The sequence below is a fragment of the Meleagris gallopavo genome, chromosome 5 (assembly GCF_000146605.3).
Source record: "Meleagris gallopavo isolate NT-WF06-2002-E0010 breed Aviagen turkey brand Nicholas breeding stock chromosome 5, Turkey_5.1, whole genome shotgun sequence".
Taxonomy (NCBI): domain Eukaryota; kingdom Metazoa; phylum Chordata; class Aves; order Galliformes; family Phasianidae; genus Meleagris; species Meleagris gallopavo.
In genome coordinates, this window is record NC_015015.2 from 4,707,326 (window position 1) to 4,730,405 (window position 23,080).

The 23,080-nt window shown below is 44.5% G+C and overlaps 1 protein-coding gene across 3 annotated transcripts; it reads right to left on the reverse strand.

Annotated features, from left to right (window-relative positions):
- Positions 1-1,227: 1,227 nt before the first annotated feature.
- On the reverse strand, positions 1,228-23,080 carry DAGLA (diacylglycerol lipase alpha). Of its 3 annotated transcripts, XM_019615285.1 has the most exons (14): positions 22,784-23,080; positions 22,277-22,354; positions 20,939-21,063; positions 19,655-19,811; positions 19,288-19,371; positions 19,083-19,160; positions 15,148-15,228; positions 12,987-13,129; positions 11,570-11,638; positions 10,261-10,333; positions 8,484-8,680; positions 8,052-8,181; positions 7,124-7,305; positions 1,228-5,178 (listed from the first exon to the last, which is right to left on the reverse strand). In XM_019615285.1, the coding sequence occupies exons 1-14, from the start codon at positions 23,063-23,065 to the stop codon at positions 4,251-4,253; spliced, it is 2,607 nt and encodes an 868-aa protein (XP_019470830.1). In that variant the 5' UTR covers positions 23,066-23,080; the 3' UTR covers positions 1,228-4,250. The 3 variants fall into 3 exon arrangements, with proteins under 3 accessions (XP_019470830.1, XP_019470831.1, XP_019470832.1); XM_019615286.1 differs by lacking the exon at positions 11,570-11,638; XM_019615287.1 differs by lacking the exons at positions 20,939-21,063; positions 22,784-23,080 and having other exon boundaries at positions 22,277-22,356.

Genomic DNA, 23,080 nt, shown 5'->3' on the forward strand with positions numbered 1-23,080 from the left:
CACTGGATTTAAATGTCTATGCTCACAACCAGCTTTGCTACCTCAGTCCTCTGTAGCGAGCAAAACATCTCAGAGAACTCCTGCGTAGTTTGAACAGTTCTTAAGATTGCAGAAATAATGAATGAACACTGAAAATATTGATAAATATTGATAAATATTGATCAAAAAGCCACAGATGCCTCAATGCATCTGCCGAGCCTCTTGCTGTCAAAAGTACTTTTGACCTTTCTTGATAGCTTTATCTGCCACAGAAGTGCAGCAAGACAAGAATCCAGGGACAATGCACAGCATCAGAAATCCCATTCACCTGTGTTTTGTGTCATCACAAGATCTGCAGGGACAGCTTTTTAGGTAGTGCTACCAAGGATGTGCACTAAGACACCCCATCATCCTGAGATGCTGTAACCAAGAAATGAGGTAGCTCCTGGCAACAGGAATAGGGAGCTCAGAGATGAAAGAACATCAGCTTTAAGAGAAAATGCACGTGAAGCTTTGTGGAGGAGAGGGAATAATGCGAAGTTCTAGGAAAGAGCTGCCTTTCTATTTAGTACTTCTGCATACTCACACAGCAGGATCCTGCTTTGTTGGTACTGTTGTGATTAAAACAATAAGAGCAATTGCTATTCATGCAGAAGAGCCTCCAAATTCAGCCAGCCAGCATTACGTGCAAAGGGCTTGATTATCAAAACTCACTATAATATTATCAAAGGGGCCTCCTTGAACTCGCTTCCATGGGTTGGAGGGCAGCCTGTGGCTGTAAAAACAGATGAAAATACCTTGCATCCTGTGAACACCTTCAGGACAGGAGCAGGGGATGTTGCAATGCTGGACATCGCTGGTCTTAGCTTCACACCTGTACCAGCAAATCTGACAGAAGATTTAAGGATGTGCTATTGCACTACAAACTGCTCTTCCAGTACTGCCTCCACGCACAGTAGGACATCCCACTGAAATATCAATGGAACACACAAACTCCAAAAGGCACAAAGGGCAGGAACCAGAAGCTGAGAGATTAAGAAATCAGAAGCAGCTTCAAGTTTCCAAAGACAGCTATGTGTCAGAGCAGAGTGAGGGCAGAGAAAGCAAGAACAGTATGCAGTACGAATGAGTGATGTAGCTACAGATTTAGGATGTGTCTGCAACTTTGCCAGGACAGAACAGCCTGTCAGAGGCTCCTGCAGCACAGAAGTGGTAAGAATGAAGACACTCAGACATTGAAAGCAGGAATAATGCAAAGAACATGGATTTACTCAGTGAGGACTTTTTGTGAGGATTGGGAACAGATCAGTTTGTCAACAGAGCAATGGAAAAACAGGAATCATTCATAATGCGACAGTTAGAATGTTAACCAGAAGGGCTCTTCTGCACCTTGACTTGGTCTATGACAAGGCCAGGTGACAAATATGAGGCATTTCCAGGCTTTTCAGAGAAGCCCAATAATCACAGAGCAAAAAAAATGCAGCATGCCAGGCTGTTTCCGGCTACAGCTGGTCAGGGCAAGGTCATCCCTAAGGACACAGTTCCAATGGCAAGAGAAAGAAACAGTCACACCATGATTGTTTTCCAGGACATATGGGAGATATCCAGGTCAGAAGTGACTTTCTAGTGCAATACTGTGAGCCATTCAGCATCGGGTCATTAGTGAAACAACTTGTTCTTAAGAGGGAAGTTATCCACCTTTCTCAGCTTGCATCATCTCCTCACCATCCCTCAGGTAGGGCACCAGTAGTTCCACCCAGTCTCAAAGAGTCATCTCCTAACCAGTGCACATCCAGGGACAGAGGTGATTCTTTCCTTCATGTTTGTAAAGTGCTTTGCAGATATAAAGCTCTGCCGAAGTGCTAAGTGTTTTTACTACCCACCTTCTGCCAACAACTAAAGGAAGAAGCAAAGTCCTTTCCCCACTGTATGTGCATGGCAGCAGTCTGCATCAGGAGGTGAGCTAGCCTGCTAGCCTCAGGCTCCCTATGCTACAGCTCCCTTTCCCCTCACAACTGTGCCTATTTCTAGACATCACTCTTGTAGTGCTTCTTGACTACCTGCAGCAAATCAGCCTTCCCCTGTGGTCTGCAATGGTGGATGATCTGATGGCACTTACATAGCTGTCTGTATGAGCTTCTGAACCATCACTTCCCAGCAAGGGAAACACTTCTCTGTTCTGAAGGACTAACAAAACAAACAACTTCTTGTTTGCTTGGAACAAAGTGGGTTTTTTTTATCTTTTCCAGATTGCAGCTAATTCAGAGGTTCTTCCCTCCAAATCAAGACTGTATAGAAATCTAATGCACGGGGACAACATTTTACTGCCTGTTTGAACAAAAGCCCTGCATTTCTAAGGGCCCTGTAATTTTTAAAGAGCAGGGAGATACAGTATCCTACACGAAATTGAGCAGGAGATCAGCACTTGGACAAAGTCCAGTTCATTTCTGTGCACCTGAAGTTACTTACATCAACACGCAGCAGCTATAAAGTGCTCCTGCTCTGATGTGACAGTATTTGATATCGCTGTGCTCTCTGTGCTGCATCCAGGACAGCACAGCCCTAAGCCATGACCAGGGCTGCTGGTAAGCACAGCCAGAGCCTAAGGGAACGCAGGAGCCCAGGAACTGTTACAAACCAAGCTCCTAGGAAGCACAGCATCTTCCTACATTGGTAATACCACAGCTAAGGACCCTAGTGCTAGAAAGAAGTTAAAAGAGGAATTTCTCTTCCAGTGAGGGAGAACAGAGCTCCAATGAGACTGCATTGGTAACTCCGCTGAAAATGTTCTGTCAGTTAAAGGATTGCACAAGGTCACAGTATGTTTAACTTTCTAGATTGGCAATTTCTTTCCTGCTTCAAACCATGGAGATACCCTACTTGGATAGCTCCAGCAGGCTCCTCTGAGCATTGAGGCTCTGCAAAGCAATGCTTAGGTACTCTCACTAATGACTTGGTTGAGCTTTGTAACACATTGTGCATCAGGGAGAATGGGTGAGAGACACAGCTTCCTCCAGACTCAGAGCCAAACGGTCTCCCATCACCCCACCCTGCTTCTAAAGCAGGAGATTTGTGAGCATACCTGTTTACCCTCTCCCCCCTCAGCCTCCAGAGGGAATGGTGCAGGGAGGAGAGAATGAATATACTTTTTGCCTAGAGAGAGCCTCCCTGTTTGCTTAATAAATACCTTCCAAAAGCTCAGCAGCTTTGTAAACATACAAGAGATTCCAATACTTAGTAAAAGTTCATCTTTTCCCTGAACTCCCAATGACAGTGGCTGGCACTGATCTGTGATGACTGCATATGGGTAGCATGAGGACCTGGCAGGGTCCAGGAGGGGATCCTAGAGTGCCGAGGAAGCAACGCTGGGTGTAGACGAGCCATTTGAATCTTTAAGTTGATCCATCCATGCAGCTCTGAGATGAAAATGCTGTCAGTCCTGCAGAAGCATCGCCAGCTCAGAGCAGTCCAGGCCACCAAATGATGACGGTGATGTCCAGGAGAACTTTTTCTGGTGAAGGAGAGACATGGCAGAGGGCTTTGGGCTTTTCAGAGCAATTTCCGTTCCTCTCAGGAGCAGCCTGGCGGTCATTGAACACAGAAGTACTCAGGGGAGAGACAACACAGTGCTGCACCTGGCCAGGAAAGGGGAGACTGCATCTGGGGAGAATACAGCCCCAATGGCTTTAAAAGAGGAGAGTGTCCCAGGAAGGCAATCCCCATGGAAGTGTGACGAATTGGATCTTGGGCCAAATCTGACATGGTAATGCAACAGGGCCCAAAGTCTCAATCCGTTCATTTCCAAAACCACTGAAATGGTATCAAGGGAGGGGCAGGGGGGAAATCTGGCCTGCCCCCCCACCCCCCTTGCTTCTGTCTATCCAACTCTCAAACTTCTACCTCATTGCCCTTGAGAATTCCCTGGAGCAGGGTATCTCTCTCCCAAACTCAGCAGGTGCCCTGGGGCAAGGAATCTGCCTCTTACATGGAATGAGACAGGCTCAGGTAGGGAACGTGCATCTACCTTTAGTGACTCAGACCCTCTTAGTGTAGCAGGCCTTGTGAGGCAATGCTTCTTCTCCCAGCAGTAGGCATGGTACTCGAGCACAATCCATCCTCCAGACAGCGTGCCACCACCATGTCACCCCAGAAGGAATGTTTCCAGCTGTCTCCACCAATTCCAACTGCCTGACGACCACCTCCTCTCCGAGTATTATCCCAGCACTCAGCCTATGGGATCAGCTCTCAGAGCCGCACTCCTTTACCCTGCACTAGAGGGCTGAAATCATGAGGTCCTCCTGCTTGGCAGGGCTGGTTACATGGCCAGTGGGGGTGGAAGTCCGGATTTTGTCAGTGGCCAAGCACTCCTGGCTGCTCACACCTGTGGGAGTGATGTCCATGAGCTCTCCAGATGAACTAAGGGGGAAGGAAGGTGAGACAGAGATGCCCGACGAAGGATCTGTTGAGCCTGCAAACAACCTTGGGGGCTTTGGGACTAAGTTGGGTTCATACTGTGCTCTCAACAGGATCTCCTGATCACTAACAGACTTGGGCATCTCCGCAAAGTCACTGGAGCTATCTGATACCATCATGCAGTAGATGTCCTGGAAAGAGCTACTTTTGCTATCCAAATTAAAGAGACTGTCTATGAACTCAGCAAATTCCAGCACCTGCGGACTGGGAACATCGGTGAGCCGTCCATTCTGGAGGGACAGCTCCTCACGAGGGGCTAAGGAAACACGGTCCCCCTCGCTGCTGGCCCCCTCCTCACTGCAGCGCCGCTGAGGGGTGGTGCCACCGCTGTTGAGTGCATTGTCGGGAGCCTGAGTCTCCTGGGAGTGCTTGGAGAGGCTATCAGCAGCCAGCAGCTCTGTCCGAGAGCTGAGGGAGGGGTTCTCCTCAGGGATAGCGGGGTCTATATAAAAGCAGTGCATCTCATCCTTCTCCATGACAGCGTGGAGGCTGGGGGAGCCTCGGATGCTCCGAAAACCAGAGGAGCGCCTCGAATCGAAGCTGTAGATGGATTCATTGTCAGAGAGGCTCTCCATGGTCGCGAGAGGGGCACGGCGGTCCTGCAGCTCCACAGACAGACGTTCCTTTGTGTCCAGGAGAAGAAGCTCCACAGGGTCTTTCTGCACAGGAGAAAGTGGCTTTGTCTCATAAAACCCCTCCAAGCTGATTTCAGAATGGGACTTGCTCCTGCAATGACAAACAGAGAATGTGAGGCTGCTTCACTCCTCAGAACCACAAGCTGCAGCCACAGAAACTAAACCTGAGGCACAGACTCCCTCATGCACACTGAGGTCACATGTTGCTGATCTAACCAGAGTCATGCACAATTGCAGGAGATGCATTTTTTATCTTCAGGAGCAGTTCTGAGAAGAGGTTTCAGGAACCCCAGGAGAAAGTCTGAGGCAGTAAACTAACTCTGACTTTGAGTTAACCTGGCTAGAACTCTGCCTCCCTTAACAACTGCCACAAACCTAAACCTCTCTGCCCTCTTCTTCATTCCTTTCAGAACAGTACTTTGGGATTCCCACTCTGCCTTCACTCATCTCTAAAGGAAGCAGTGGGCTTAGTCTGGCAGAAGCCATCACTCCTGTCCCTGCTGTTTGACCTACACTGTTTTCTGTCTTTCTGCCTGTCTTCATCACAAGCTGCTGCTGCCTCCTCTTTCACTCCTATCTCAGCTCTCCTTCGCTGTCTCTGACCACTCTCGGTGCAACAAAAGCCTTAACATTTTTCTATCATTTGCTATCATTTTTTATTCTTTTTTAAATTTACATTTCACTTGTGCTACTTCAAAGAGGCTCAGCCGTGCATCACTCAAAGCACTTCACCCAGGTGCACACAGCTTCTTGTTGGGTCTCTACCTGAGATCTCTGTTCTAGAAGTCCTTCCCTTGCAAAGGAAATCTTCTTATCTTGAGCTTATTCTATACCTCCACCTTCTTATGGAGACGTGGGGGGGGGGGTGGAACAAGAATGTCTACAGGAATCAACTACAAGAATACAAGCAGAACAGTTTCCACTTCATAAAATTATCAATGGTACAACAACAGCTTGCGTGTATTGCAAAAAAAGAAAAAAAGCTTTACTGGATTATGGAAGTGGTAGAAATGCCTCTTACAATGTTTTTCTGTTTTCACTGTGCCTCCCATCTTCAAGTACAAACTACCTTCCCTCTCATCTTCTCACTTCCCTGTTTGGTCTGCAGGTTTGCCTTCTATAATGCAATACTGTGGTGGAAGTCACACGTTCTATTTTGAAATAACTCTCAAACACAAAAAATGTGGGCAGAAAGAAACCAAAAAGACAAATCTCTGCTCTTCTGCAAAACCTCAGTTGCTACCTGAAAATCAGCAGGGAATCTCCCTATCATTTTTTCCTGGATAGAAAGCAGTTTATGTATTCTATAAGATGGAAGTCTTACCCAAACCCAAACTTTGTGTACCTCCTAGATGAACCTTCACCTTTTGGGCCCTTGACAAACTAACAATATCAGTATCCAGTGGCCACAATCAAAAAAGATGCTCCCTACAGGAATGCTTTCAGCACTTAGGACATGACTTTTCCCTCTGCCTGCTTTCCACCAGAGCGAACTTCCTGACAGCCAAACAGGACACCAGCTGCTCTTTCCTCACATTACATTGCTTTTATACTTGTTCTGTAACCCTGTCCAACACATATCCATATTCCCAGACTCTCCTGTTTATAGAATTATGCAAGTCATAAAGTAACTTCACATGTCTATCTATGTGCTGTAAGCTTATGGCTGTCACTGCTTCACAGCTTTTGAGAATCAGTGCCATGGGATATCTTTGGCCACATAATTCACACAGAGATTTGGCTGCAAGACTGTAAGCTTTGCTTTTCTGCTTCCAGGGAAAAGCCTACTTGTCTGGATAAGAAAAGGAACCTTCCATATTTTCAACTCCTAGGTTCTCCTGACCCCGCTGCACTCAGATTCTTGAGCAACACAAAGGATCATTTTTTTTCTCCTGGATTCATCATGTCTTGTGTCACATTAATTAGAAGTCTCATCCAGGCAGTCCTTGGATCTATACTACTGATCACAATGCCCCAAGAGAGGATCCACACCCAGTGCCAACAGTCCTCCAAAGAAATCCAAGATGTATTCTTACTTTGTACTGCTGTTCCTTCTGTCCACTGTTAGGGCTCCAGTTCCAATCTGCACAGAGGGTCCACTAGGCAAGGGCTGACTCTGGAAGATCAACTCTGGAGTGAGATCCACTTCTGTAGGGCTCACCATCACTTTTGCTGCAGAAAGTAAGGCTGTTTTCCCCTTATTGTAATTCTCTAAGACCTATACAAGGCAAGCAGAGGAACAACAGTGCTTCAGTGAGACAGCAGCTTCACTCTTCTCAGCTCAGAACTTCCAAACTGCTGGATTTGCCATTGTTTCTTGCTGATGCCTTCCACAAGCACATGGTAAGATCATAAAAGATTAAATGAATGTATTTTGGCAGTCTGCTCTGTCAGGATGTCCTACTGGGAACCCAGGACAGGGGAGATTACCAAAGATGCTGTCAGGAACAGCTTTCAGACCAGAACAGCACAGCAGACTTGGCTAAAACTCAGAGCTGCATGGCTACAAATCATCATTTAGAGGCAGAGACCCATTCCACATTCCACAACCACTACACAAACTCAGACACTCCACAGACTAACAGGGGTTGCAGCAACACTTATGAACTACCCTGTGCAGCTGCACGCATGGACATCCAGTGCTGTCACAGCTCACAACATTTCACCTGAACTGCATGCTGTAATAGCCAGCTTTGAGAGGACGAACCACACACCACCCAACCTCCCATTACTACCTAATATAAGGGCACAGAAGTGCTCCTGCAGTGAGAATTAATAAGCCCAAATCCCACCCAGAGTATCCCTGGCTCTCCAATACACACAGTTTTGGCTTTGTAGATATTGTGCCTACAGCTCACCTCACCATGCCATGCTTTTCCTGCCCAAACCCAGGCCTCCCTTGCATTCAAGCTCAATCCATGGTATCACACTTCCCCACCCTCAGACCCCAATTCTCGGTATTACCTTGTTGAGCCCTTCCATGACCACATATGGGAGGTGTTCGTGCAACATTGCTGGTGAGATGATCACTTCATTAAATGCCTTATTGTCACCCCAGATAGCAAAGTAAGTGGGATCCTCTTGCTCACAGCAACTAAAAAAAGGAGTTGGGATCCAGAGGAGAAAACAAGGAGCAGGGAATGGAAGAGCAAGCCAGTGTATTGGCATGCAAAACAGCAGGTTACAGAGACAGAAAAAACAACAGGAGGAAAAACAGAAGGAGGAGATATTAGGAACACATTCTTCTAAAGCACTGCACAGTGACATGAGTATCTTTCTATCCTCACAGTGCAATCACTGCCAACGTAAGGCAGTGAAGAAAGCCACTTCCCTCATAGATGGATTGCTCTCCTGGGAATTAATTTTCTGTTGGAAAAGGGCACTGTGCCCACTCACCAGCACTGCTCTGCAGGATGGTTGTGCACCACATGGATGATGCGGCCCGGTGGGTAGAGTGGTGTGCTGGCAGACAGGGCAATGGTCAGATCACTGGGGTGGGTCCAGAGGCGGTTGCTCGTTACTGAGTTCTCTTCAGTCTCTTCAGGAAGCTCTGACTTGGGTATGCACTTGGTAGCACCCACAATGATCCGCCACTGTCCAATAACACGGAAAGGTGGGAGAATATGGGAGAAGAGAAAAAGATTAGAAAAGCAGAGCTGTCTCACAATATACTGTTGATAGGTTCACTTGAACTGAACACTTAACGCTAGAAAAGAGGGGAAAAAACCCAGACTTTGTGTCCCTGCTGTTTGAATAGCAGACCTTAGGAGAGATAGCCCTGCTCTGTCTTCTTTCCTTTCCTTATTTTAACCTTAGAAGTGGCAAAACTTTGTTGTGGATGTTTTTGCAGAGTTAGGGATCTAGAACAATGTCATGGTTTTATGATTTTTGGATATCAATATTCCACATCATAACATCATGTAGTGCACTGGGAGTTTAACTGTTAATGCTCAAGTTCCTGGTACCTGTCTGGAAGAGAAGAACTACATTCCCCAGGGGACTTTGCGGTCAGAGAGGAGATTAACTCCTGGCAAGGTCACCTGCTGCGCTCTTCATCTGCTCTTGTCAGCTCTCCTCCTGTCTCTGCTGCTCAACTGGACTGCGCATCTCACCTCAGAGTATGGTGAGGCCTATCCACCTTTTGGACATTCTCTCTCATTATATTTCATTTATTAGCTTCAATTCTAATTATATTGTATTATGGCATGTTATCTTGCATTCCGATACTATATTTAGTAAATTAGTTTGTTTCTCCTCAGATTGTTGCCACTGTTTTTAATTATTTTTGGGACCCCTGTTTCCCTTTTCCAGAGGTACAGATTTTGCGAAATCCCTGCTAGTCACGGAACTGGGCCAAACCAGCCTGTAAACTGTTGACAAGCAAGCACATCTTTGTCCACCAATGGGACATCTTCCCAGGTAAAGAGAATCTGAATTTTTAATGCACAGAGAGAAGAAAAGGTACTTAAGCAAACAAAAATTCCCTTTATGCTTTTCTTTATTGCACTAAAAAAAATTGCACTAAAAAAACCCAAACCTAAAAATCAAAAGTTTACTGAAACAACAGCAAAACAGAATTCTACCAAGAAAAAACATCTGCTCAGTTTTTTACCCTACAGATATTATTAACATATTAGAATTTTAGAAACAGTTTTAAAATCTAATGTTTTTCCACCTCAGTGTAATGGTAAGGAAACCCAGGGAAGAACAATTTTGCACGTTTAACTCTAAAACATTAACAGGCCACTTACCCTAGAACAGCACCACCTGGAGAGCACAAAGCAGTGCCTACAAGCAGACAGATGCTGCCCTTCCCAGCCTGATACCAATCACTTATTACTGGCCAGGAAAAGCTACAGCTGCAACACAGACTTCCAAACAGGCTCAGATGAGAAAACTTCCTTCTCAGTTTTTTTTAGACATGTGATGATGAACTCCCAGCACATGAGCCAGAACTGCCATAGAGTTACAAGCCAGCCTGCAAGCAGAGCATTTCTCTCAGCCCTGTCCTCTCCAGCTGCTTCCATCATCCCTCTGTTTACCTAAACAGTGATGGTGGATCTGAGGAGATCTGGGAGTCAGAAGAAGCCTGCAGTATTGCTGTGTGACACTGAAACTTCATCATCACTGCTCAGACACTTGCCTTCAGGAATCTGCTCATCCTCATTCTTACCTTTGGTTTGTTACTTCTCTGAAGAACATCCAGAAGCTGCCTGCGAAATCCCTCCAGCTGAGAGAGACCGATTCTGGAAAGAAAGGAAGATGTGCTTATAACAGCTGTGTGGGGAACAGCAGACAGGGAGCAGGACAGTAGAGACATATTAGAGACATATAGTGCAGAACAATAAGAAACTATGCTACAAAAGAAACAAGAATGCAACAATAATGCAGATCACTTCAGAGGTTAGTTGTGTCATCACCTGGGACCAGCAACCAGGGCAAAACGTGACAGGAAGCCGCTGTAACAACAAACAAGTATGAAATGCAATAACAGAATCAGAGCAGTAAACATAGATATAAGCAGTCAATGAACAGATGAGGATGGTGGGGCAATCAGAGAAAACAAGGAGACAAGAAACAATTCAAATATAGAATGCCACAGAACAGATAAATCAAGAAAGACAGCACAGAGCTATATGACAACATTAAACATTATAGAATATACAAGATTCTGTTTCACAGGTTAACAGAATGCACTGAAACAGGTTGCCCAAGGAGGTTATGGATGCCCCATCCCTGGAAGCATTCAAGGCCAGGCTGGATGTGGCTCTGGGCAGCCTGGTCTGCTGGTTGGCGACCCTGCACATAACAGGGGGGTTGAAACTACATGATCACTGTGATCCTTTTCAACCCAGGCCATTTTATGATTCTACGATATAGAGAACATGATAGTACTCTTCCTCCACTAACTCTAAATGCCTAATATCATACAGACAAAAATTGTCTAAGGTCACACAACGGGGCAGAAGTTAAAATAAAACCAAGGTTGTTTGACTCCTAGCCTATTGCCCTGTTCAGCAGAATGTGTCACAGGAGATGACAAGCAGTGAGGAATGTCAAGACAAGGAATGGGGGAGCTGGTTAAGAGATGTGAGATGATAGGCAACACTACAAAATGTGATGAGAGCACATCTAGCTCAGGGCAGAGTGAAGAGGACTGAGATAACACAGGCAATCGCGAAGATGGCACTGGCATGTCAGGTACTACCATGAGCATAATCACAGCGGCTGGATATTCACCTTTTTATTTCATACAAGCAACTGAGAGATGGAGAGGGATACGCCTATAAAAAGGTATATAAAATACAAATATAGGTGTCCAGGTAAAAGGTACAGGTAACTAGGAGGACAAGCGAGAAGCATACAAGGACAGGTAAATGAGGAAACAAGACAGGTATGATCTGGGTGTTTCTGACTGGAAATAGGTGACTGGTACAGAGCAGCAGATACTCATCAAGGAATTCGGACTCTTCTCAACTTGCCTGGGCACTAGATCTTTGCCAAGCACGACTGCAGTCACAAACTCTTTTGAATATTCCATGGCATCCTCACTGGAAGAGAAACAGGACCAAGAAGAAGCAAACTAGCAGCAAACTGCAGTTCATTCCAATTTGCCACTGGTGTCTGAGAGGTTACTAGACAATGAACCTGCGTCATAAAAAACACAGTGCAAGCTGCTCAATGTCCTTAGAACGTGCACACTAAAATGAGCCTGATACACACATCTCATGCCCCAAGCAACATTACTCTGTAAGGGAGCAGCTCAAATAGAGCAACTCCTTCTTCCTTACCTGCACATGGCTCCAAATAGATAAGGAAGTACTCTATACTCGGCACCTCCTAGCACTTCTCCTATTCTTTGGGAATGGCAGGAGGCTATGGAAGAAGGTATTTCATGCCTCTGAGACTAAAGACATCACAGAACTAAGATAGCCACCTCCTGCAGTAACCTAAGCACCGAGACAAGAGGGAATTGAGGCTTCCACCTTATGACCTTGTTCTGCAACCAGTTGCCTTCTAGAGACCTCACTTACAAATCAGCCACCACTAGTGGAGGCCAGCACCTTTCACCCAGAGATGATCATGGGCACAATGCAAATCATAAATCGCAAGAAAGGTGTGGCAGTCAGAGGCACCTTGAACCTTGTGCTCAAGGCACCCTGAGCTCAGAGTCAGTTAAAGTGGTACAGCTTGGTCTATGCTCTATCAGGGGATCTTGGGAGGGGAAGCTCTAAGCAAAAAGCTATGGAAACTCTCAGGATAACAGTTCCACAAAGCAATGCCTCTACAGCCACAAATGATTAAGCAGTATTATCACAACAAGGCATGCTAATGTCCAGATTCATTAGCAGGATGATTAAAATCCCTTGGCCACTCCTGGAACATGCTGCAGTAACCACCACAGGAAGCTTCTAATCCACAGGTGCTTTCAGGCGCCAATTTCTTTGTCAGTTGCAGAAGGAGTCCTGACAACTAGATCTGATACAGACACCTGCATTTGGTCAAACACCTCCCATTCTGGACACCTATTGGCAGAAGATGGGGAGAGAACACACTGGTACTGCACAAACAATAAGGGATGAAATTTCACCCTGTCCACCCAACTTGTGTTTTCCACCTGGCAGAGTTAAATCAGAGCTACAGAAGCACACAACAAAGTCATAAACCTGAATACTTGGGAGTGACCACCTGCCATTGGAACCTAAACTTCAAATTCTAATACAGAAAAAAGCTGCCCACAAGCCTCAGCTCCCATCAACTGCTACTACACTTTTTCTTGCATGCTTCTCAGGGCACAGATTATCTTTTTCTGGTCATCAGAACATCACAACCAGAATCTGATGCCATTTCAGTTACACACCCCCTCTCTGCCACCAGACCTCCTGACCCAACACCTACCTCAGCAGTCCACCTGGGGGAGAATAAGCAAAGCACTTCAGTGATGGGTACTGTGGACGCAAGAGGAAGGACAGGATGGCAGCTGTGCCAGCCCCAAGGGAATGGCCAACCACAATCAGGCCATAGTGTTTTGTTCCTCTTCCCTGAAAATGAAAACAAAAACAAAACAAAGAAATTGAAGTCAGACTGGAAAGAAACTTCACAAACCCCCAAATCTGTCCCTTTTCCCAGCTGCTGGGTTGTTCCTATACATGAGCACTCCACACTCCAACTAACCAACTGCTCCTCCAATGGGAGTTAGTGATGTTATGTTAGATTTTGAAATGGGAGCAGTTTTCTGCCCTCTACTATTGCCTCTTCCAAAGATACACTGGAATTAATTATCTTCTGGCATTTTCTCTTACACCTCCACAAGTCAGTCCTTGACCTATTGGATCTTCCCTGAAAGAAAAATGAAACATACGCTTAAGTTGAGTTACATGAGATCTGATGAGCCTTTTGCTTCTCCTCATGTCTAATAGCCTTCTGATAATATTCAGGTCCAGGCTCACAAATCAGAGGTCTCTGATTCTGGAAATGAAGGCTTTTTCTCATTTATTTCATTGCTAGTGAATGCTGAAAAACAGAAATCCTAACGTGCAGTTTGAACAACAGTCTTCTGAAGTCTATATGTTCCCAACAGCTGGCAATTGATTGAGTAATTTATAGACAAAACTATTCTCTAACATTTCGTAGTGTTTGTTATTCAGAAGTTACAGTGCTAGGCATGCCTCAGATTTACTAGGTTAATTTTCAGAAATTTCAATCTTGTTTCAATGCAGTATCACAGAGCTCTGCCAGTACATTGTAGGGCTTACACAGGGTCAGAGAATGCAACTCCTACTCTCTAAGCTCTTGGGTAACCAGCTGCAGCTGTGCTCAGGCTTCCACATAAGATGAGAAAAAAGAGAACACAGAAAAAGCCACAGGAATGAAAGATCTATCTTTGTGTCATTTTACTTACGACCAGCACCCCTAAGTCAACACCATGTCTGCTAGCCAGTGAAGTGAATCCCACTTGTTGCATTTTTTCCCTGAAATCTGTTGCTGGCAGTTGTCAGAGAACATGCTGGGCTAGATGAACTCTTGGTACAACCTAGAATGGCATTTATGCTCTCTCACTTTTCCATATATATCCCAAAGTTCAGCTTCAACCAGCACTTCATTTCCTAACCACAAGGCAATAGTTCCATCTCATTAATCAAGTTCTCTCTCCACCTGTGTGAGTTAGGCCTAGCTAGTTACACTACATTACATTACATTACATAGAAATTAGACCCACCACACATCAAGCCAGCTTTGAACCAAACAAGATACCTAACATCACACACAGAAGCCAGCCTAAGTGTTCAGCCACCATATCCTTACCCATCAGATAGCAAGGACAGAAAAAAACACCCTTGTGAGTAACTCCTCACTGAACAAATCCAATTTTCATTTTCTAGACAGAGAGAATAAAGCATCATATAAAGAAGATCAATGCCTCCATACCTCCTACTTACACCTACCAACATCACAAGGCAGACACTTCAGCGCTAACTGGTATGGCACCAGTTCCATGAAGCATCAAGCCTTTCACTCTTCTTCTCTTTTTCACTATCACTAATTTCCCATGGGCCTGCTCAGGCCAAGGCACTCTATGGGCATGAGAAAAGGACAGCTGTCTGGCAGCAGGGAATCAGACAGTGTAGAAAATGTTCTGTGTGAGGAGGCTGACAGTGCTACTACTGACATATAAGCTAAGGTAAGCATCTTAACATCTCTCTCAAGTCCTCTTCTGATAGAGAGCTAAAGGAAATGTGTGCACACAGACAGGCAGCGTGACATCCCACTGCTGTCTCCACAGAAGATCTCCATAGAGATGGGATTTTAGTTCCTCTTGATTTGTTTTTAATGTTCCCTGTCCTGCATGGCCACCAAATAGGACTTCCTGTCTGAGAAAAAAATATCAGGAGCTCCGCAGTACTCTTGGGAAGAAGGCCTCAAAAAAAAAAAAAAAGGAGTAAGTAACAAGAGGTCTGTCTGGCAAGCCAGAGAGAATTGAGATTTGAGAAATTAGTACAATAGAAGAAAATCTCAACTTCTGTACAGTGTGTGGTGATAAAATAAAGCTAATGCTCACCAAGTCTCGTCCAAAAGCTTGAGAAAGCACCATCTCTTGCTCCAGTTTCTTCTTGATGTACTCAGCAGATAGCACCATTCCCTGAGTGCAAACAAAAAGGGAACAGAGCATGAACAGCTGCATATCAGTACTGGTGGAGGAGGAGGCAGCAAACTGCCCTCAGTGCTCGACAAGCTGAGTACTGCACAGCTTGTGTCAGGGCTGAGAAAGAACACTGCCTCTGCTTCATGAGGCACGTGTTTTGGCTCACCAGAGCCACAAAGTGTTTAGGATTAATGACAGCTCTTAAGGTCTGACAGCACGCATCAATCTGATTCTTGGGCTCATACCGTAAAGCCTGAGAAAGAAACAAACCACATCACTAACTTAAATGCAAGGCTGTGTGTCTTGTGGGTCAGCCCACACTGAGACCTACAGTGGAACAGCAGAAGTGATTTTCTGCATGTCAGTATCTTAACCCCAGAGCTGCACTCTTGCATTTAAATCTGCAAAGGAAAGCTAGCCAAAAAGGTCCACAGGGAGACAGCACAAACACCAAGGTAGGGAAAAAGTGGCAGTTCTATTTGTGTGGGAAAGCTGCTGATGACTGGAGGTGTCAGCAACTATTAACTGAATTCAGCTGTTTGAGGACGTTAATGGAATTTTATTTTTTAAAGGTTTTTATTCCCTAGAAGCTAAGGAATGCTGGGAGATGGGAAACAAATGGATGGACTGGTTCTAACCATCTATCCACTCTCCCAGCTGATGGCTACACTCAGGGTTTGTCTCACTCTGTGTAAGAGAGATGCAGTTTGATCTGTTGCATAAACTCTTGGTTATGCTTTTATTACAGTTAATATTCAGAGGCGAACAAGCCTGAACTGCAAAGGCTAATAATGGTGATGTAGCTCAGGGTAAACACAAATACAGAGATACTGCTAATTCTAATTTGGTGATTGCAGCCCTCACATAATTTGAACTGTCTGGGCTGGCCAAAAAACAGAGAAGATCATCTCCTCTGCTATTTTCCATCACACCTCTACCTCAAACAGTTTAAGTACAAAGTGAACTTTATTGAGCACTGTTTAATCACAAAGGCAGAAAGGAATGTATGGTCTCCTTCAGAAAGGAGAGAAATGGGAAATTTTCAAAGCCCTTGATATCAAACACCAATCTGCCCACTGAAGAAAAGGAACACAGGTAATTCTGCTGAACTTATAACGTCACTGTCATTATCAAACAAGCAGATGCCACGGTATTTCAGGCCTGTGTTCAGCTCCCAGCAGCTAGCCAGCTTCAGCTGCATTCAAAAGAGTCTCCATTTCTGACTCTAAATGAGGAGTGAATGGCAGGCGACTTATATAAATTTCTAACATGAATTTAGGATCCTGTTTTTAAAAAGCATATCTACCTCCATAGTGATTTTATTAATGGTCCAACAGTCATTCTTAAAGCTGTATTTTCAATGATTACTGCATGTTCTAATACAGACAGCGATGTCAATATTATGGAATGAGGCTTATCCCCACAGAGTCGTATTCAGGCTTCACGAGTTTCATAAGAATAAAATTATCTGGGCTTAACTTTCAAACCCCATGTATAAATAATCAAATGGACCAAACATCTAGGAAAAGCAAGGCAGAAATATTCTGTATTGCTTTGCAGCCTGAAGGCAAGAAACTGCTTCGCAATATGGGAAAACCCACAGAAGAGGGTGTCCCTGTAGTAGAAAAGAAAGTTCTGGCTGCTGCTGAGTGCTTTGACATACAGGTGAGGGCTGTTAGCACAGCTGAGCATTCAGGGCTTCCTCCTGCACAGGTATTCACTGTCACTTTGGCTGGCTGAACACCAATGACCAAACCTCCATAAAATCATCACCTGTGGAGTTTTGTCCTCTGCAGGCTAACAGAATTCAGCATGGATTCATGCCCCTTACTTACAATTATTTTTAAATGAAGCCCATTATAAAAATCATTGTATTTTACCTCAAGCAGTGAAGATTTTGCTGTGGTTAATTTCCACTCCAAGCTGTGACAATCTCCTATTTTCCTTTTTTTTCAGCACACCAACCCATAAACCTTACCTACCGCTGACCCAAAATAGCTCAGAAACCTCACAAACTTCAGCTGTGGCAGTACAGCAACCCAGACAATCAAACGCTTCCAGCTGTGGTCCCAGTGGAGCAACAGGAAGGCTCATGCAAACATCAAGAGTTTTCAGTTCTCAGATATCTGATAGGCACGACATGAAGCAGCATGGCTTGTGGTGGAGATAACAGGGCATCTCAGCCTGCTGGGTATGTAGCATCAGCAAGGAAAAGAACAGAAGCCATGCAACTAACAGGAAGCTCCCAAACAGCCCAGTGCTTTTCTACAAATTAAATGTGTTAGCAAGGTACTTCATCTGCTTTTGTATTAAAGTTGACTTGTGGATCAGGACCTGCATCTCAAAATTCTATTATCTCTGTTAGCTTCCCTCAGGAATCAACAGTGCATTATTGTCTGAAAATTAATATTTATGATAATTTAAAATAAAGCAGTATTTCTGTACTTGTAACAATAGAAAAAGACATAATGCAAAAGGCAATAAAAATCCAATGCAAAATACAGGGAATGATCTGATAACATTTCATATAAGTTACTGGTACGTTGATATTTCCACAGAAAAAGATCAAGAGAAGAATCCAATTCCTATAGGTATCTATTAGTAGCTTTTCTGCAGATTTGAAATAGAACAAATGCCCCTTACTTCCTTTTGGTTTATATGAACTGCTTATCACAATGGTTCTGCAAAGGCATTTTGAATCAGATGAAGAAGCACAAAACCAAGTGACATTACCTATGACAGCAAACATAACACTTCAGAAATGTTAGATGAGAAGTAAAGATTCAGATACTTCAATATTAACTAAGTGACACATCACTTCCTCATTATCTGTTTCTAAACAACGCCTTGTGTAACCACTACACTGATTCACTTCCACATTTGGGGGAAATGAAAGAAATACTCATTTGCAAAAGAAGTAGTACAAAGTACTGTTTTCAAAAAGCCCCATCCTGACAGTCTGAAATAAAATCCTTGCTGTCCCAACAGCACTTTTAGGTAACTGCTCCTTTTTCAGGCCCATACCTAGCTGAGCACCTGAGGATGCAGCTATCACCCAATAATGCCTCACTTGATAAAGCACAGCATCAAAGAGCATCACGCAGGTGATCTGGAATGACGCTGTGAACAAAGCAGGAGCTCTCAGGAGTTATGAGCTCAATGTCCTGCCCTGAAGGGATCCTGACCAGATCACACACAGCATTTTGTCTCCCTGAGCAGCAGCATTTCCCAGCAGCTACCACAATCCTTTCAACAAATGCAATCATCAGTTTGGATTTGCCTTTCCCAGTCTGGCATTACACCTTGAGAGGCTGCCAAACTCCTGCTAATCTTAAAACTCAGCATGCATGCCATTACTTTGCTGGACTGGGGCAAAGGTAAGGTCTATGCTAAATTGGTTTAGTCAGTCCAATCCTGCTCACTAACACAGACACGTGGCATCAGTCTAATTACACAGATGCAAGCCCTGCCAATGTCTGGTTATGAGGTTCAATGAATATCCCATTGCAACAGAATTTTAAAGACACTGTCAGGGTTTGATTGCAAATTCTGAAAAGATCATTCACTGGAAGAAAAAGTAATTTCAATGACACTCACAATTTTGTTCTAGGTCCCCACAGATTCTTTTTGCAGCTTGCTTTTTACTAATTGCATGCTGTTATTTATTTATTTTTTTTTTTTTAAGCAGATTGATTTTAACTGTTAAGATTTCAGGACTTAGTTTTTACATCTCATAGCCGTTTCACTGCAGTCGTAAAACACTCTTAACAATTGAAGCAGTTTAGGCTGCTTTTTTGTTGCTGTTTTGCCTATAACTAAAAGTCAAAACCTCAAAATATGTGTTTACATACCTTATGTCCCAGCCACGTTCCATGGTGACCCTCAACTGGAAGGCGCTCTGCGTCCCCAGTCAGGTCAGTCAGGGCATCCTGAAGAAAGGAGTCACTGTGCTTCAGATAAATCAAACACCAACAGCAAGCCAGGAAAATCTCAGGCTATCCTGAAAGTTTGCTAGAGTGGCAAAGGGTGTGTGAGGCCACTGCACAATGTACTTACTTTTGGAGACAGAGTTCCTCGGATACTAATGACCACCTTCTTCTTCTCATGGTCCACAGCCACGTAAAAAGGAGTTTCATAAACCTAGAAGAGATGCACTGCTGTAACACTCAGATGAGACGTTCTCCTTCACATATTCTCCTGCTCAGGGAAAGCAGAGCAGCTTAACATTTGCCTCTGATGGAGACAAATATTTCTGTCCACGGGACAGAAATTCTTGGCAGAGAGATAGGAGTGAAAGTCTAGGGTCAGAAAAAACGTCAAGTTTTCTTCTGTTGTACCATTACAGCTGGAAGCATGCGAGACCCACTTGGAGGGGCCCTGGGAGCATGCCTCAAATAGGAAGGGGGATGCAGACTTTGCATACCGCATCATGGCAAGAAGTGTAAACAATGTCCACCGAGGTCATGTTCTCATCCAAGAAGTGGCGCCGGATGGCAATGGCATTGCAGCCACAGCAATTATCCTCTTCAATGGTGACACTGGGTGCATAGCGGGGACGTGAAGGACAGAGACAGCAACACCTGCAGAAGAAAAAAATTATAGTCTTGAGGAAAGAAGATGAACATGGAAGAGGCAGATTTTAAAGTGGGATTCCTGGACATGAGGTGAGGGAAAAGAAGAGAAAACCTGTAAGCCACACTCGTGTCATCCCGACAGGAGTGATTTCCCTCATTTGCTGCAGCTCTTGCACAAAACAGCACACAACTCATATTTCCACATTAAAAGCAGCACGGGGATCAGATGTAGTTTTCCTTCTGAGCACCAGAGAGAGCTACAGTGCAGCCAGTCTCCAAGGGATCTCTCCTCAGGGGATACTATGCACAGTCCTACACCGCTTCAACACACAAGCAACTAGCATTTATTAAATCTACTTATAAAAAGTAGCAAAGCAGGTCTAGAATCATCCCAGAACCACAGTGCAAGCACAAACTCTTTCTTCCTTTCTTTCCCTTATGAGACACTTCAAAGATCGAAGTGACTCAGAAGGATATTCCTCCTAACAGGTTTGGAGAAGAAATTTACTTCTTTAAGGGCAAAAAGCTCAACTCAGGATAATCCAATGACAGCATTATAGAAGCTAAAAAGCTAACATTTAACATGCAAGCCTGAACTGAACTACAGCATTGCTGCCTTGAAGTGAGCAGTATACAGCATGGCAATCAAAAAACAATTAGTCAGAGAGAATGCAGCACAAACTCTGGCCAAGTCTAATAAGGACCCAAATGTCAATTCTCTGTCTAACTGGGCTTGCTGATAAATCTGATTTCTGCATTCTGATACAGCTATTTTGACTCAGTGTGAAAGCACTCTTGTGCCAGATGAGTTCTCTCCACTGGTTATCCAAACCAAACAAAGGACTGGCATGATCCTTAGTGCACAAGAGAGGACAGAATATGACAGTGGTTTATTTAACAGAGTAAGCAGATAACTAACTGTAAGAAAGAATGAAGAGAAGGATGTAAGAATGAAGTTACCGAGAGATGGAAAGTGTAAGAGAAGAGAAAAAAGCAGAAGAGGAAAAAAGTAAGAAGTAACTGAAAAGTGACGGAGAAAGCAAACTGATTGAAGAAAGGATTCTAAATCAGGGAAAAACAGAAAGGAAGAGGGAAGGAGAGAAGGCAGAGCGATAGGTAGGACAGCCACTCACGAGCAGGATCTGGCCAGATGACAGAGTCCACATGTGGGCTTCCTCATCAGGTATATGGGCCAGCCATAGGCAGCCAGGGCAAACAGCATGTAGTAACACACCTCTTTGTATCGCTGCATCTCTTGCTGAAAGAGACAAGAGACTCACTAAAGGCCTTATTGTCTTCATATGTCAATTTCCTTCTGTTCCCCTTTTTCCATTGTAGTTAGAGACTGCACCCTTCTCCCTGAACATCAGCATTCTCTCTACCAGCACCAGGACAGCAAACACTCAGTATTTCCAGGTAACTGCAGGAGAGCACTCTGATTATGCTCAGTAAGATCCTCTCCTTCCCTCCCCACCCAGTATGACTGTGCCCATTTATGTGATTAGAGAGGCCTTACTAGATGCTTAACAAAACTTGAAGTTAGTTCTACAGGCATTCTTCCCTATGTAACAAACACTGTGCTGCAAAGAAAGGCCATCGTCTGTGTATTTTGCCCCACCCAACCCTAACTGGACTGAGAGAAACTAGTACCAAATACCAAGAAGATGAGCTCTAAAGACACTGCTTCCAAATGGGCACAAGCCATAAGGAAGATACACAGAGAGGACCATAAAAGCCAGGCTGGGGCCACATGCCCCAGCGCTGTCTTCTATATGCCATGCAGACCTCTCTCCCCACATACCTATGCAGAAAGAGATAGCCTGAACACAAGCAGGAAGTTAGCATTAGATACAGAGCAGTACAGCTTAGCTGCAAGCAGGTTGATCACAGAATTGCTTAATCAGAGGTGCTGGGATTGGGTCAGTTTTTCCTCTCTTGCAAGAATATCATCTGATCAAGAGGGGTGAATATAGCTTGCCCAGTGAAGGGCTGCAACAGCACCATGCCAAAAGAAAAGCCAAGTTTAATTTACATAGAACAGACTGCAGCTGTCCCCATCCTGAGAACTGCTGACAGAAGCAGCCCAGGGAAGAAGGCTCCATCTCACTCAAGGCAGCTCCCTGCCCTCACCAAGATGAAGCCCAGCTGATGGTACCATTACATGGAGCTCTGCACAACATTTCTGGCTGCAGCACTCAACTCATACCTCTGACTTGTAAGAAATCTCACACTGTCTTTCAGCATCAGAGTGGAAATACTACTTCCCACAAAGTGGAGGACAGACAGATAATGCTTTAAAAGTGATCCAAAGACAACAAAGCCTCCAGAAGAACAAGTATTTTTATTCGATTGTATCATTCTTATATCTCTTTGATTATTCCAGAAAAGCAGAAAAGAAACCACTTAGAAAAAAGAAAACAGGCTACATAAAGAAGCACGTGAGTTTGCAAGATCACAGTCCAGTAACTTACCGCATTTTTCAGATCCAGATACTTTGTGTTCCTGGTCACTGGCATCCCAGACAAAAAAGCTAAAATGTCATTGTTTGCCTGTAAGTCACAAACACAAGAAAATATTCTCTGTGACACCAGGACAAAAAATCTATACATGAGAAACAAAGAACTGGGTAACCTGGGGCAGGACAGCTTGCAAACATCTTGACCAAACCCCTGAATTGGTTCCAATTCTGCTGTTCTGATTTCCACCTGGTCCCATCACTGTCTGAACCCCATCTCTGAGGAAAATAAGTACAACTTTTCTGTTCAATTAGGAATCTGCAAATCCCAATGGCAGAACAGTTTGGGAATTCAGGGCTTTTTTTTCCCTCGGGTTGCTTCTGAAGTTTTGCCCAGATGCTGGAGTCTTCTCTCCACTCTTCCTATTAACTTTAAAGAAACTGCCTCCGGTTGCCTGTCTAGGGTCAAGATTTAAATCTGTGTGCATCACCTAACTAGAAAAGGCAGCAAGTTTCCACCCACCTCATCCAGCACAGCGTTGCGCTTTGCCCGCTGCCGCTGGCGCAGAAGAACCAGGCCTGCAATGATGTCAGATGGGACGATGTCAAGGTCTCGGAAGAACTCAGCGAAAAGGTAGGCGATTTCAGAGTAGGCATCCTGCAAAATCCACAGAGAAAAGGGTTTAGGAAGAGGAGTTTGAGTGTGGGGAGCCTCAAAACAGGACACAGAAGAGCCAGTGCGGCAGCAATGGCCCCATTTCTGTAGCCCCAAACATCCACAAGATTCCTTCTGGGAACACCACATCTCGTCTAATCATTA

Excerpts from the sequence above, each read along its gene's own strand:
- DAGLA (XM_019615285.1), bottom strand. The coding sequence starts at position 23,065 with ATGTGGTGTTCCCAGAAGGAATCTTGTGGATGTTTGGGGCTACAGAAA. Across the intron at positions 10,334-11,569 it reads GGCAAAGATCTAGTGCCCAG|AATCGGTCTCTCTCAGCTGG; the intron begins GCAAGTTGAGAA and ends CTTTCTTTCCAG. Across the intron at positions 7,306-8,051 it reads TCATGGAAGGGCTCAACAAG|GTCTTAGAGAATTACAATAA; the intron begins GTAATACCGAGA and ends TGCCTTGTATAG.